We start from the raw sequence: 16,076 nt of genomic DNA, 5'->3' as shown, positions 1-16,076 counted from the left end.
ATTTAGTATTGACAGGCACAAAAATGCAATACTTACATCAGGATTTCTATAAACTAGAACTAAAAGTGGGTGATTTTCAAATCTTTGAACTATTTAGTGACTTGTTTAACAGAAAAACCCTTAACTAAAATAAAAAAGTAGTGATCATCTGTACTGTGATGCACTCTCCAAAGTGAGACATGACACTCTGTTGCGAAAGTTTAATGTCCTGACCACTTATAACTTGATTATAACAAGTGATCTAAGACAATGGTCTGAATTTTGCGGTGGTAATGACATTGAAAATATCAGCGTTCGCTGTCATTATCCCTCTGAAACGGACAGCAACTTCAGGATTTAGTGCATGTGCAGCTAAACGCAGAAATCCAGAAGTTGCGATCAGTCATTGCCTGCTCCGCCATAGGCTGTGCTGGGAACTTCCCAGAAACGATTCAAATCACACTGAAGGACGAAAACGTCTCCATTATGCTGGAATATCACTGTTAAACTTTTACCGGCTCCCCCCACCCCCGCCCCTCCAGCCCCACCCCCCCACAGAAAAAATTAAGCCTTGTTGAATGAGGTGTAACTGTGTTTTTAATGGTTATTGACTACTGAATAACCATTCTGGCCATGAAAAGCTAATTTTAATTTTTGGAATGTCAAATTGTTCCATTAATATGATTAAGAATTACATGGTTTTTAAAATAATAATTTTAAAAGTTTATTTATGATATTTCAGCTTCTACCTTAATCCTATGTGTATGTCCCAATCTTTATTTTGCTCTCTGTAAAATTTATAAAAAGTAGATTAGAATCTGTGCATTTTACTTCCTGGTTTGCTGTGTGTGAGAATTCTTCAATGTGATTGGCTGCTCAGCCTGCTTGATGACATCACTGTTGCTGAACGCTGGAGATTCGCTTGATTTGGCGTCAGATTCACACTAAGGTCGGAAGAACTGAAATTCATGCCACAGAAGCACTAGATCTTTGTGGATAGCTTTCTTCAAGGTCAGTGGCGAGCGCCGTAAATTGCAGGTCAGTGAGTCCAGTTGAGGTATTTAGCCATGATAAAGCACCTCAGCCTAGCCCAATGCTATTCAAGCCAGATGTTCACTCTCTCACTATTCAGCAGGGGTCACTGCAGTGTAATCAGTGTGAGGATCTCTGGCTGATTTGACCTCTCTGCGGCCCAAAGGCATGTGGCCAATCGCAGTATCTCTCCCACTGTGTTTATTTGGGGTCGACTATCAGTAATTGTGACTGTATGTCTTTATAATGGACATACGTGACAACATCAAAGTCTACACAAGGCAATGACCAATCCTCTGCTCACTGAACCATTCAGCACTTCGTAATGTGAAATCTGGAACTCAAAATTGCTTCTTCAAAGTATCTTATTAGAAGTGAACTGCAACATACATTACATTTTCAACTATTGCAAATTCTAGCAAATTAATAAACCACTTGGAGGCAAAAAAGTCTTAGAAACTGCTATCGAAACAAGAAACAGCATGACAGTAATGTTAAACAGATTGAGAAGCCGATTTAAGTATTTAAATAAAGCAATGGTGCATGCTCTGATGCAGACACATGCACATTTACTGTGTAAGACTTAAGCTCAGGGCAATAGACTGCATAAAATAGAGAAGTCATCTTTCTAGACTTTAACATGAATTAATTTAGTTAGAGATAATGTATTTCACGAACATTGGAACTAAATATTTTCAGCTTGCTCTCGTTTTTGCATTGAAACTTAATTTTAATTGGATGAGGCTTTACTAATCTTCAATTGGTATGTTAAATTGAATGCTGCATTGGTGACAAGGCATTTGAGGGCTGAAATTGCTCCAAACTGGGTTTGGGGTGGTAACTTTGAATAAACGGAAGTTTTATCGCCCGGCATTGGGAAGACACACGATAGGGTTAGGGTTAGGGTTAGGGTTAGGGTTAGGGTTAGGGTTAGGCTCTTAGAATTGGGCTCTTAGAACGAAAAAAGTCCTGTTGTCGTACGCCGGCACTCTCGGGACACCCACAGGGCGGGTGGGAGGCATGAGCATGGCGCTGATGCAATGCAACGTCCCTCCCCCTCTCTTAAAGGGGAGGAATGCTGCGAGGCCTAGCTCGGGCTCCATGCCACCCACTGGACCACTAGGGAGGGTTTTGGCTGGGCCGGAGGCCCGGCACCTAAGAGGGAGTTGCCTGGCTGCCTATTGATGGCCCGGCCAAACCAGCGGCTGTCATAATCGGGCCGACTCCAGAGTCGGCTGACAATTAAAATAAAATGGCGGCTGCGGTGCTAGGCCTTTCCATTTAAGGGCAGCCGCAGTGCCCCAGCCAGCACAGCTTTATGGCCCACAAAGCTGTTGGTGGCATTGCCCGATGACGACTACGCTCCCGCGGGGCAAGTTCCCCCACAGCATGCAAAGGGGTTGGCGCAGGGCGATAAGGGGTCAGCGCGCATGGTGATGACATCATCGTCGTGTGCGCCAGCATGCAGGACGCTAATGACAGGGTGCAGTACAAAGCCGTTTTCGGCCCCGGCATCCCGGGGGGGCAATTCGGGTCACATCGCTCCCGACACCTGCCCCCGGGCGCAAACCATTTATTGCCTGTTAGCACCAGCCAGAGGCCCCTTGATCTTTAAAAACAGGAAAAAACTGGGAGCTATCATGCGTTTCACTTGACATTGCCTCCATCCCTCAGGTGCTTTGACAGAACCCTATGCTGTAGACTTTCTTGCCCAGAAAGATGTGTGGTGGTGAGGACAATGGGGATGTGGATTTAAAAGTTAAATAATCTGTAATATAAATGGAATGGGTGTGAACTAGTCTTGTATTTCATTGTAAAAAGTAATTCATAATATTATAATAGTCCCTAGGTATAGTGATTTCAAATAGAAATAAGAACATAGGAGCAGGAGTAGAACATTTGGCCCATCGAGTCTGCTCCGTCATTCAATAAGATCATGGCTGATCTGATCTTGGGCTCAACTCCACTTCCCTGCCCGCTCCCCATAACCCTTCACTTCCTTATCGCTCAAAAATCTGTCTGTCTCCAGCTTAAATATGTTCAATGACCTAGCCTCCACAGTTCTCTGGGACAGAGAATTCCACAGAGAGCTGTGGAGGCTAGGTCACTGAACAATTACAATCCTCTGAGAGAAGTAATTCCTCCTCATCTCCGTTTTAAATGGGCGACCCCTTATTCTGAAATTATGCCCCCTAGTTCTGGATTCCCCCGCAAGGGGAAACATCCTCTCTGCATCTACCTTGTCAAGTCCCCTCAGTATCTTATATGTTTCAATAAGATCAATTCTCATTCTTCTAAACTCCAATGAGTATAGGCCCAACCTTTTTTAATAAGTCAACCCCTTCATCTCAAGAATCAACCTAGTGAACCTTCTCTGAACTGCCTCCAATGCAAGTATATCCTTCCTTAAATAAAGAGACCAAAACTGTACACAGTACTCTAGGTGTGGCCTCACCAATACCCTGGAGAGTTATAACAGGACTTCTCTGCTTTTATACTTCATCCCTTTTGCAATAAAGGCCAACATTCCATTTGCCTTCCTGAAGCTGCATATTAACTTTTTGTGTTTCATGCACAAGGACCCCCAGTCCCTCTGTACTGCAGCATTTTGTAATTTCTCTCCATTTAAATAATAATTAGCTTTTTTATTTTTCCTGCCAAAGTGGATAATCTCACACTTTCCCACATTATACTCCATCTGCCAAATGTTTCCCACTCACTTAGCCTGTCTATATCCCTTTGAAGATTTTTTTGTGTCCTCCTCACAACTTGCTTTCCCCACCCATCTTTGCATCATCAGCAAACTTGGCTACATTACACTTGATCCCCTCATCCAAGTTATTAATATAAATTGTAAATAGTTAAGGGCCCAGCATTGATCCCTGTGGTATCCCACTAGTTACCATTTGCCAACCGGAAAATGACCCATTTATCCTGACTCTCTGTTTTCCGTTAGTTAGCCAATCCGTTATCCATGCTAATATATTATCCCCAACCCCGTGAACTTTTATCTTGTGCAGTAACCTTTTATGTGGCATCTTATCGAATGCCTTCTGGAAATCTAAATACACCACATCTACTGGTTCACCCTTATCCACCCTGCTCGTTACACCCTCAAAGAACTCCAGCAAATTTGTCAAACATGATTTCCTTATCATAAAACCATACCAACTCTGCTTGACTGTATTATGCTTTTCCAAATATCCTGCTACTGCTTCCTTAATAATGGACTCCAGCATTTTACTAATGACAGATGTTAGGCTAACTGGCCTTCAATTTCCTGCTTTCTGTCTGCCTCCTTTTTTAAATAGTGGCATTATATTTGTGGTTTTCCAATCCGCTGCAACCTCCCCAGGATCCAGGGAATTTTGGTAGATTACAACCAACGCATCCACTATCTCTGCAGCCGCTTCTTTTAAGACCCTAGGATGCAAGCCATCAGGTCCAGGGGACTTGTCCACCTTTCGTCCCATTATTTTACAGAGTACTTTTTCTTTAGTGAGTTTGATTTACTTCCTCCTTCCCTATAGCCCCTTTATTATCCATTATTGGGATGTTTTTATTGTCTTCTACCGTGAAGATCGATGCAAAATATTTGTTCAACATCTCTGCCATTTCCCTGTTTCCCATTATTAATTCTCCAGTCTCATCCTCTAAGGGACCAACACTTACTTTAGCCACTCTCTTCCTTTTTATATACCTGTAGAAATTCTTACTATCTGCTTTAATATTTTTTGCTAGTTTACCCTCATAATCTATCTACCCTCTCTTTATTATTTTTTTAGGCGTCCTTTGCTTTTTTTAAAGTTTACCAATCTTCTGGCTTCCGACGAATCTTGGCCACTTTGTATGCCATTGTTTTCAATTTGATACCGTCCTTTATTCCCTTAGTTAGCCACAGATGGTCCTCCCTTCTCTTAAAGCCTCTCCTTCTCATTGGAATATATTTTTGTTGATAGTTATGAAATATCTCCTTAAATGACTGCCACTGCTTTTCAACCATCTTACACTTTAATCTATTTTCCCAGTCCACTTTAGCCAACTCTGCCTTCATACCTTCGTAGTCTCCTTGATTTAAGCTCAGGATATTGGTTTGAGATCCAACTTTGTCATCCTTCAACTGAATTTGAAATTGGTGGGTTCTGCAATGTACTGTTTAAGGAAACCATCCCGTATACACGCTATGAACTCTTCCTCAAGGCTACCTTAGCCAATTTGATTTATCCAATCAATCAATACAAAGATTAAAATCGCCCATGATTATTGCCGTTCCTTTTTTTTACAAGCCTCCATTATTTCTTGATTTATGCTCCGTCTAACAGTGTAGCTACTGTTAGGGGTCTATAGACTACGCCCACAAGTGACTTGTTCCCCTTATTATTTCTTATCTCCACCCAAACTGATTCCACATCTTGATTTTCTGAGCCAATATCATTTCTCACTACTGTACTGATCTCATCCTTCCCATCTCCTTTTCCTCTCTGTCTATCCTTCTGAATTGTCAAATACCCCTGAATATTCAGTTCCCAGCCTTGGTCACCTTGCAACCATGTCTCTGTAATGGCTATCAGATCATACCCATTTAAGAAAATAAATAATAGGAGCAGGAGTAGGCCATTTGGCCCGTCGAGCCTGCTCCGCCATTCAATAAGATCATGGCTGACCTGATCACGGACTCAGCTCCACTTCCCTGCCCGCTCCCCATAACCCTTTACTCTCATATCGCTCAAAAGTCTGTCTATCTTCTCCGCCTTAAATATATTCAATGATCCAGCCTCCACGGCTCTATGGGGCAGAGAATTCCATAGATGTATAACCCTCTGAGAGAAGAAATTTCTCCTCATCTCAGTTTTAAATGGGTGGCACCTTATTCTGAGACTATGACCCTAGTTTTAGTTTCCTCTATGAGTGGAAATATCCTCTCTTTGTCCACCTTGTCGAGCCCCCTCATTACCTTATATGTTTCGATAAGATCACCTCTCATTCTTCTGAACTCCAATGTGTATAGGCCCAACCGACTCAACCTATCTTCATAAATCAACCACCTCAACTCCGGAATCAACCTAGTGATCCTTCTCTGAACAGCCTCCAATGCAAGTATAGCCTTCCTTAAATATGGAGACCAAAACTGTATGCAGTACTCCAGGTGTGGCCTTACCAATACCTTGTACAGTTGTAGCAGGACCTCTCTGCTTTTATACTCCAGCCGCCTTGCAATAAAGGCCAACATTCCATTTGCCTTCTTGATTACTTGCTGTACCTGCATACTAACTTATTGCGTTTCATGCACAAAGACCTCCAGGTCCCTCTGTACTGCAGCACTTTGCAATTTTTCTCCATTTAAATTAGAATTTGCTTTTCTATTATTTCTGCCAAAGTGGATAATCTCACATTTTCCCACATTATATTCCATCTGCCAAATTTATGCCCGCTCACTTAACTTGTCTATATCCCTTTGCAGATTATTTGTGTCCTCCTCACAATTTGCTTTCCCACCCATCTTTGTATCATCAGCAAACTTGGCTACATTACACTCGGCCCCTTCATCCAAGTCATTAATATAGTTGAGGGCCCAGCATCAATCCCTGCGGCACCCCACTAGTCACCGTTTGCCAACTGGAAAATGACCCATTTATCCTGACTCTCTGTTTCTGTTATTTAGCCAATCCTCTATCCATGCTAATATATTACCCTCAACCCCATGAACTTTTATCTTGTGCAGTAACCTCTATGTGGCACCTTATCGAATGCCTTCTGGAATCTAAATACACCACATCCACTAGTTCCCCCTTATCCACCCTGCTCGTTACATCCTCAAAGAACTCCAGCAAGTTTCATAAAACCATGCTGACTCTGCTTGATTGAATTATGCTTTTCCAAATGTCCCGCTACTGCTTCCTTAAAAATGGACTCCAGCAGTTTCCCAACGACAGATGTTAGGCTAACTGGTCTATAGTTTCCTGCTTTTTGTCTGCCTCCTTTTTTTTAAAAAATAGGGGCGTTACATTTGCGGTTTTCTAATCCACTGGGATCGCCCCAGAATCCATGGAATTTTGGTAGATTACAACCAATGCACCCACTATCTCTACAGCCACTTCATTTAAGACCTAGGATGTAAGCCATCAGGTCCAGGGGACTTGTCCGCCTTTCGTCCCATTATTTTACCAAGTGCTATTTCAGTAGTGGTAGTGATTGTATTAAGTTCCTCCCTCCCTATAGCCCCTTGATTATCCATTATTGGGATGTTTTTAGCGTCTTCTACCGTGAAGACCGATATAAAATATTTGTTCAACGTCTCTGCCATTTCCCTGTTCTCCATTATTAATTCCCCAGTCTCATCCTCTCGGGGACCAACATTTACTTTAGCCACTCTTTTTCTTTTTATGTACTTGTAGAAACTCTTACTATCTGTTTTTATATTTCGTGCTCATTTACTTTCATATCTTCCCTCTCTTTATCATTTTTTTAAATCGTTCTTTGCTAGCTTTTAAAAATGTCCCAATCCTCTGGCCTCTCACTAGTCTTGGCCACATTATATCTATTTGTGCCGTCAACTCATCTATTTTGTTACGAATGCTGTGTGCATTCAGATACAGAGCTTTTAATTTTTTGGGGGGCATTTTTCCCTGCTATGACCCCACTTGGATGTGGGATGAAGCATTGGTGTTAATACATTTGCTTTCTGAGAACAGCGAAATGAACGTCTTGTGGTCGGTTTCGAGCTCGAACCGGAGTTCAAATAGGTATTGGTGCATTTTCTTAACCCCGTATATGCATGCTAATGCTTCTTTCTCAACCATACTGTAGGCTCTTTCAGCCTTAGATCAACTTCTGGACGCATATGCAACCGGTTGCAGTTTGCCTGATACATTGGTTTGCTGTAACACACAACCGACCCCATACGAAGATGCATCACAAGCTAGTACTAAACGTTTACACGGGTCATACAATACAAGTAACTTGTTAGAACATAGCAGGTTTCTGGCCTTATTAAAGGCTGTCTCTTGAGATTTACCCCAAACCCAGTCGTCACCCTTGCGTAGCAATAAATGCAAAGATTCCAGCAAAGTGCTCAACCCCGGTAGAAAGTTGAGGAGTCCCAGGAACGAATGCAGCTCCATCACATTCTGTGGTCTGGGTGCATTCTTGATTGCCTCCTTCTTGGAGTCCGTGGGTCTGATGCCGTCCGCTGCAATCTTCCTCCCCAGAAATTCGACCTCTGGGGCCAGGAAAACACACTTGGAACGTTTCAACCCGAGTCCTACTCTGTCCAGTTGCTTTAGAACCTCTTCCAGGTTGTGCAATTGTTCGGTGGTGTTGCGACCAGTGATCAGGATGTCGTCTTGAAACACCATGGTGCACGGAACCGATTTCAGCAGACATGTTCCTCTGGAAGATGGCCGCAACCGAGCGAATCCCAAAGGGATATCTGTGCTATATGAACAGTCCTTTGTGCGTGTTGATGCGCGTTAATTTTTTTGACGGTTCAACCAACTCCTGTGTCATGTAAGCAGAGGTTAGATCCAGCTTGGTGAACGACTTCCCCCCTGCTAGCATTGCAAACAGGTCATCCTCTTTGGGTAGTGGTTACTGGTACTGTAACGAGACTCGGTTGATCGTTACCTTGTAGTCCCCGCAGATTCTGAACGTCCCATCGCTTTTCAACACCGGAACAATTGGACTGGCCCATTCGTTGAACTCGACTGGCGATATGATCCCCTCTCGTTGAAGTCTGTCTCTCGCATCATGTATGGAACCGCTCGGGCCTTGTGATGAACGGGTCACGCATCAGGGACTAGATGGATCTGCACTTTGGCGCCTGTGAAGTTGCCGATGCCTGGCTCGAATAACGACGGGAATTTGTTTAGCACTTGGGCGCATGAGGCGTTATCCACCGAAGGCAGTGCTTTGATGTCGTTCCTGTTCCATCGGATCTTTCTTAGCCAGCTTCTGTCGAACAGTGTTGGGCCATCACCTGGTACAATCCATAGTGGTAAATCATGCACAGCTCCATTGTACAATACCTTCACTGCAATAATGCCAATGACTGGTATGAGCTCTTTGGTGTAAGTGCGCAGCTTGATGTAGATCAGGCTTAGTTTTGGCTTTTGTGCCTTATTGCCCCACAGTTTCTCAAAAGCTTTCTGGCTCATAATTGACTGACTCGCCCCCGTGTCCAATTCCATGGAAACTGGAATGCCATTTAATTTGACTTTTAACATTATCGGAGGGCTTTTGGTGGTGAAGGTGTGTACTCTATACATTGCCTCTTCAGCCTCGGGTTGAGTTGCCTCTCTTAGTCGTTCAGCGTGATCTGAGTCGGATCAGTCATCTTCTGCTGACTCTGCCATGTGGTGAGTCGCAGTACGCTTGCACATTCGCTGGAGGTGCCCCATTGTTCCACAGCCCTTGCACACGTAGTGCTTGTATCAACATTGATGGGCTCAATGATTACCCTCGCAGCGCCAACATGGTGTTAATGGATTTGCATTCACGCCCCACAGTGGACTCCCTGCCATGTCCAGTTCTGCCTGCTGAAGGCGTTATTTTATGCACAGTACTTGCCGGTGAGCTTCGATGCTGCAAAGATATCTGTTTAGTGTTATCGTTTGTGGACATGAAAGCCTGGGCTATCTTGATGGCCTTGCTCAGATCTAGGTATTCGGCAGACAAGAGTTTGCGAAGAATGACCTCGTGGCCAATTCCAAGCACGAAAAAGTCCCGCAACATTTCCCCCAAAAATCCAGCAAATACGCACGGTCCCACAAGGCGTCTTAGGTCGGCAACATAGCTCGCCACGTCCTGGCCTTAGAGTGATGGTGCGTATAAAAGCGATACCTGGTCATTAAGATGCTCTCCTTCGGCTTGAGGTGTTCCCGAACCAGCGTGCACATCTCTTCATATGTCTTCTCCGTTGGTTTCGTCGGAGCTAGCAGATTTTTGATGAGGCCATATATCGTGGACCCGCAAACAGTGAGGAGAATCGCTCTGCGCTTGACCACGGTTTCTTCTGTATCCAGCTCGGCCACGAAGTACCGGTCAAGGCGCTCAACGAAGGCTTCCCAATCATCACCCTCAACAAATCTCTCAAGAATATCAACAGCAGCCATAGCCGCATGGAAGTTCGTGATCTGTTACTCGTCGCCAATTTTTATGTTCAGAATAACTCCACAAGGCTGTATGCTATAAGCTCAAACTGTTGTGACCTTGATCTCTTTAATGTAACTCCAGAGTGAGGAAGCAGCATGGCAGACTGCCTTTTATACCTGCTTGACCAGGGTGTGCAGGTGACCCTTGGATCTCCCACAGGTGCGCTCCCTGGTGGCAAGTCTTACACAGTGGTAAAGTTTACATACATAACAAGATTGATTAAATTACTCACATCCAACTCAGCAAATCATCAGAAAGTTTTAATTTTGCATTTCAATATTATTTTTTGATTTTTTTTGGTGTTATTTTTAAATAAAAATAGTATTTGAAAAACTTTATTGCTTTGTTTTGAAGATCTTGTTGTCTGATAATATTTGAGAGGGCAATGAAAGTTAATTTGTGATGAATGACGTCAATTGCTATTAATGACAACATCACAACATCATTCAAGAACTCAAAAAACGCAATACTTCCACTGGGAGTGGCTGATGGCAAAATGTGATACCAGAAATTTTAGGTGGCTATCCATCTGTATTTTGATTGGCTGAGATCATACTGATACAAAACCACTGACATAAATCAACATGAAAATTCCAGTCTGCGCACTGATCCAGTATAATCTGACATGGCCTAGACTCATCCAACAGACAGCCATAGGTGAATTCTGAAAATCCCAATTTCCTTATTGAAAGTAATGCTGGACTGAAAACATGCATGAGTTCTGATATCCCCATGTAGGAGCGCTAATTCCACTGTCTTAATACAGCTTGGAGTTTATTGGTGCAAAAACTAAAGCTCTGATTTGACCTGATTCCTAACTTGAGTTTCTGGTTCAGGTACATACTCATCCTACTAAGGAAGTACAATGATTTTTTTGAGAAAGGCTGGGGCATTCTGTAAAATATATATTGTTTTGTCTTAATATATATTTATTTTATATTATGCAGGTGTCAGTTGTGGCTCAATGGTAGCACCCACACCTCGAAGTCAGAAAGTTGTGGGTTCAAATCCCACTCCTGAGACTTGAGTACAAAATCTTGGCTGACACTCCAGTGCAGTACTGAGGGGTGCTGCACTGTCAGGGGTGCCTTTCTTCAGATGAGAAATTAAACCAACCTCTCTCTCTCAGGTGGATGTAAAAGGTCATATGGCACTATTCTGAAGAAGAGCAGGGGAGTTCTCCCTAGTGTCCTAGCCAATATTTATCCCTCAACCAACATCACTAAAACAGACTATCTGGTCATTATTACATTGCTGTGTGCAAAATGGCTGCCACATTTCCTACATTACAACGACTAAACTTCAAAAAGTACTGCATTAGCTGAAAAGTGCTTTTGGACTTCCTGAGATCATGAAAGGCGCTATATAAATGCAAGTCTTTCTTTTTTGACAATAGAAGTAGTTGTACATTCTAATTAATATGAAAACAGCACCTCGTTTGTAGTGGCACTTTTAAATACATTTCAATGATACAGGAAGAATTTGAACAACTAGCCTGCTACTGACCTTTCTCTCTGAATAAAATATTTAAGCTAAATTATACTCACTGCTATTTGTTTTACATGTACTGGTGATTCAAGTTGTATTGACTCCTGGCCAGCTCCTGTAGCTCCGCTGTCAAGGATAGGGGTTTTCCCAATGTTGCTGGTTGATGCTTCCTGGGCTCGCAACATTTCCAGCTCTATTTCTGCATCAAGTTCTGCATCCTCTTTGGCTTCCTTGTTGCTCTCCTCCAAGTGTTTCATTAGAACAGCGACCACAACATTGACCAGCACAAACTGAGCGATTAGAACAAAAGTGACAAAGTACACAGGAGAGAAGAAGGGGAGGTAGGTGAGGCAGTGCTTATCCTCACTGCCGCATTCTCGCAATGTATCCTGTGAAAATACAGAAGAGCATAGAATAACCTTTTAGTAACAACAACTTGGGTTTATATACCATCTTCAACATAGTAAGGCCTCCCAAGGTATTCACAGTGGTGAAAATGGATGGGAGAATTCGGGAAAGTGAGTGACGTCATAGTGAAAGAGGTTGGCATTGATGAGGCTACTGAAGCAGGGAAGAGAGGTATAAAGGTGGGGGATTTAGCATGAGGTTGGGGCCATGATAACTGAAGGCTTTTCCACTGAAGGCAGAGCAGAGAGAAGCCAGAGTTGAAAGAGCAGAGAGTACTTATTAGCACACTGGTCTGGAGGAGATTCCAGAAGTGGGGAAGAGTCGGGGGCTCAACTTTTCCCCCAAATCTTTTGGCGTATTGCCAGAGTTACACCTTTTTTTTGGCCCTGACTACACCAAAAAAATAAGTAGCAAGTTTCCCCGTTCTATTTTTTTAAATTGGCACCGCGCAGCCTGTCCTTTAGCTTCGGGGGGTGGCGCCTAATGTCTGCGGCAATAAAATGATATCCCCCCCTTCTGCGCATGCGCGAAGAAAAAGGATGTTTTTGACATGATTGCTATGGACATGCATGCCAAGTACAGGTCCTGGTCTGCATTTGGCCATTTTTAAAGAGCCAGTTGTGTGAGAACTTTAATTCCCATTGGAAAAATTGGAGCAGCAATTTGCATGATGCAACGCGGCTCAAGGACCAAATATTTCTTAAAGGATGAAATGGAGCCACTAGTTACTGTAATTGAGGCCAGATGGCACAAGTTGGACACCAGTAGAGGTCACATAAAAGTTTAATCAAAAGAAATGAAGAAATGCTGGAACCAACTTGCAGAAGATTACTGTGCAATGGTGACCATCCCGAGGTCTGGAGCCAGTGCAAACAAGTGGCAGGACCTTGGTCAAGTAGTTAGTGTAATATTTTCATTTATTCACTGGAATTGCAATTGTAAATGTGACCATCTGTATATGCTCCACCCAGCAGAAAGAAACCCTCTCTAAAAAGTTATAGTTGCATCTTTGCAGAGGAAGGTGGCACACAACAAAAGGGAAAGAACTCAAACAGGAGGAGGCCCAGCAAATCTGCACCAACTGACACCCTTGGAAGACTGGGTTGCTGCTTTGATGGGTCCTGCCTGGAGAAAAGCAACCATCACTACACAAGCTGGGCCCACACTCGAGGGAGAGGGTAAGTCCTGCAAATTCCACAGTCTGGCTTTGCTAAATGTTAAGTACTGCGCAGGCTAGCCATGCTTCGGTTCCTGGGGATGTCTCCCTCAGCTACGCTTCGGTTGATTCAATGTGCTATCATTCATCGTGGTCCTTCGAATCAGCCTGCTGCTTGCGCTGTGTGAGCCTACTCATGCCACCCACCCTGCCCCCTCCTCTGCTGCTAACCATTTGTCTGTTCTGTTATATTTTTCAGAACTTGAGGCCAGCCCTGACGAAGCAGAAGATTATTCAGACGCAGACGAGCTTGAAAAGGAGAACATCTTCCAATGCCACCTTCCAGACCATGGAGGTGAGGGGAAGGGCAAGGTAATGGATGAAGCCCCCACTGTTGTACTCACTCTGAAGGTGGTGCAGATGCATTGAGGTGCCAGCCCCTTTCCTGGTACAAGTGTTGTTGGGACACTGCATGGTTTCCCACAGTCTGAGGCTGGGAATTCCAGTAGGGTGCAGCGAGGCACACCCAGGGCCCCACCGTTCGAGGCTGCGGGTCCCAGGGGGATGCAGCGAGCCACACACAGGATGAGGAGGGGAAAGAGAGCTTGACAGCGCTCTGCTGAGGTGCAGGATCTAACAGATGTGGTTCAGATGATGGCAATGAGTGGAGAGCAGTGACCTGACACAATCACTCCTGGACACCAGGGGTGGGTGAGGAGGTAGCGGGACTGTCAGGAGAAGTAACAACACTCTCACGAGAAATGGGAACACTTCTCCGGAAACATGAGGGAGGGAATGTCTCAGGCAGCTGATACAATATCGGTACACATGAGAGAGGAAATGCCGCAGGTAGCTGATGTGTTGTCAGTGAACATGAGGGAGGGAATGTTGGTGGTAGTTGAGATACTGTCAGGGCACATGAGGGAAGGAATGTCAAAGTTAGCTGCTGCAATAAGGGAACACACCCAGACCCCACGCCCATTGACAGAATCAACTGCCACTCCCACTCCAATCCCCAGACCAGCCTCTGAAGAGGCCCAAGCCAGGCCTTCCACATTACCGCCTGCCCCCCCGCCCCACCTCCCCCCATCAACAGGTGCGCATTACCCGATATGTTCAAAAGAATAAGCTTGGTACCAACTTGAGAAACGCTTCACCACTGCCTACGGGCAGCGGTGGAGTCAACAAGACCAAGCACAGCGGGCGGTCTTAGAATAAGATGGAGGAGAGATAGGTGCAGCCTTTCTTTGCTGCTGTTGTTGTTGCTATTGTAGCTGTTCTCAAATTCAAAGTTTTTTGTAAGTTATGTAAATTTACAGGTTTAAAAGTTTGTAAGTGATCTTAAAGTTTTTAAGTGATCTTAGATTTTGTAAGTGATCTTAACTGAAAACTTTAAAGTTTGATACAAGAATATTTTTATTAAAGTTAAATTAAGTACAAACAAGTGTTTGTTAAACTTTTGAATAAAATATATTTTAAATTATAACTGAATCATTTCCATTATTTGTTCCATTATTGACACAACGTTTTGAAGTAAAGAATAATCATTTCCATTTTTTTTTCCATTAATACAACACAACATTATGGAACAGGTCAAAACAGTAAACATGGTCCATTTGGAACAGTTGCCGCTGAGCCTTCAGGCAGCAAAGTGTTCATGGATGAGCTGCTGGCGCAAGGCTCGTGCAATCGTTAGAGGGGCACGATGGCCCGCCTTCCTCCGCCGTCGTGCTCTGGGTTCAGGTAGTTGCACGGCTTCCTCATCCTCCTCGTCATCTGCATCTTCCTCCTCATCATCAGCCACTTTCACCTCAAGTGGGTCTTCTACTACCACCTACTACTGCCTCATGATGGCTAAGTAATACAGCATGCAGCACGCAACAGTGAACTGACCGACAATCTCAGGGAAGTATTCCAAGTAGCCTCCAGGCATCGGAAATGCTGCTTCAAGATGCCAATAGTCCTCTCTATTATGCTGCGCGTTGCAATGTGCGACATGTTGTATTCCAGGTCAGTTTCTGTCCGGGTTACGCGTAGGGGTATCATGAGCTAGGTGGCGAGGCTGTATCCTTCATCTTCCAGTAGCCAGCTCTGCCCCTTCTGGCTGCTGTTGAAACATGGCAGATATAAAGCTCTCACATAGGATGAACGCATCATGGGTGCTCCCAGAGTATCTTGCATCAACCTACATGATGCGATGCATGTCGTCACACAGGAGTTCCACATTAATGGAGTAGAAGCCTTTTCTGTTCCTGTACATCTCAGAATCCTACAAAGGTGCTTGCAAGGCAATGTGGGTACAATCAATGTAGCCCTGTACCTTTGGGAAGCCAGCAATCCTGGAGAAGCCCACAGCCCTTTCATGCATTGCCTGGGTAGTCATGGCGAACTTTATGTAGTCATTCCTCTGGGCATAAGGTGCAGCAGTCACCTGCCGAATGCAGATATGTGTTGCATGTTGAGAAATGGCACACATTCCCAGTTGTGGCCTGGAACGATCCAGATGCACAGAATGAAAGTGCAGCTGTAACTTCACTTCAACTGACAAAGCAGTCCTCCTGACGCTTCTAGGTTGCAGGTCTGCTTTTACTAACTCACAGATCTCGGTTACAACTTCTTTGCGGAAATGCAGTCTTCTCACGCAGTCTTCATCACTCAGGTGCAGGTATGAATACCTGTCTCAATATACCTGACGTGGGTAAGGCCTCTTGCCCATCATCCTTCGTGCTCTGAGGTTCCTCATGCGATGACGCCAAATCAATTGTCTCCTCCGCAGAAGGTTTGCACGAGGTATGACATTGTCAGTACTGCCCCCATGATTAAATTGTACCTTTGCAAGAAGCTCAAAACAGCAGGCAGGACA

At 44.2% G+C, this 16,076-nt stretch overlaps 1 protein-coding gene across 1 annotated transcript in view; it reads right to left on the bottom strand.

Annotated features, from left to right (window-relative positions):
• cacna1ha (calcium channel, voltage-dependent, T type, alpha 1H subunit a) overlaps nt 1–16,076 on the bottom strand; it is a 341,912-nt gene that overhangs the window by 14,402 nt on the left and 311,434 nt on the right. The window contains exon 30 of the mRNA XM_070901103.1: nt 11,709–12,038. Within this exon, the coding sequence (XP_070757204.1) occupies nt 11,709–12,038 (330 nt within the window). The remainder of the gene's footprint in view (nt 1–11,708; nt 12,039–16,076) is intronic.

This window comes from Pristiophorus japonicus, chromosome 15 (genome assembly GCF_044704955.1).
Source record: "Pristiophorus japonicus isolate sPriJap1 chromosome 15, sPriJap1.hap1, whole genome shotgun sequence".
In the NCBI taxonomy this organism is placed as follows: Eukaryota; Metazoa; Chordata; class Chondrichthyes; family Pristiophoridae; genus Pristiophorus; species Pristiophorus japonicus.
This window is presented reverse-complemented; position numbering and strand designations above follow the sequence as displayed.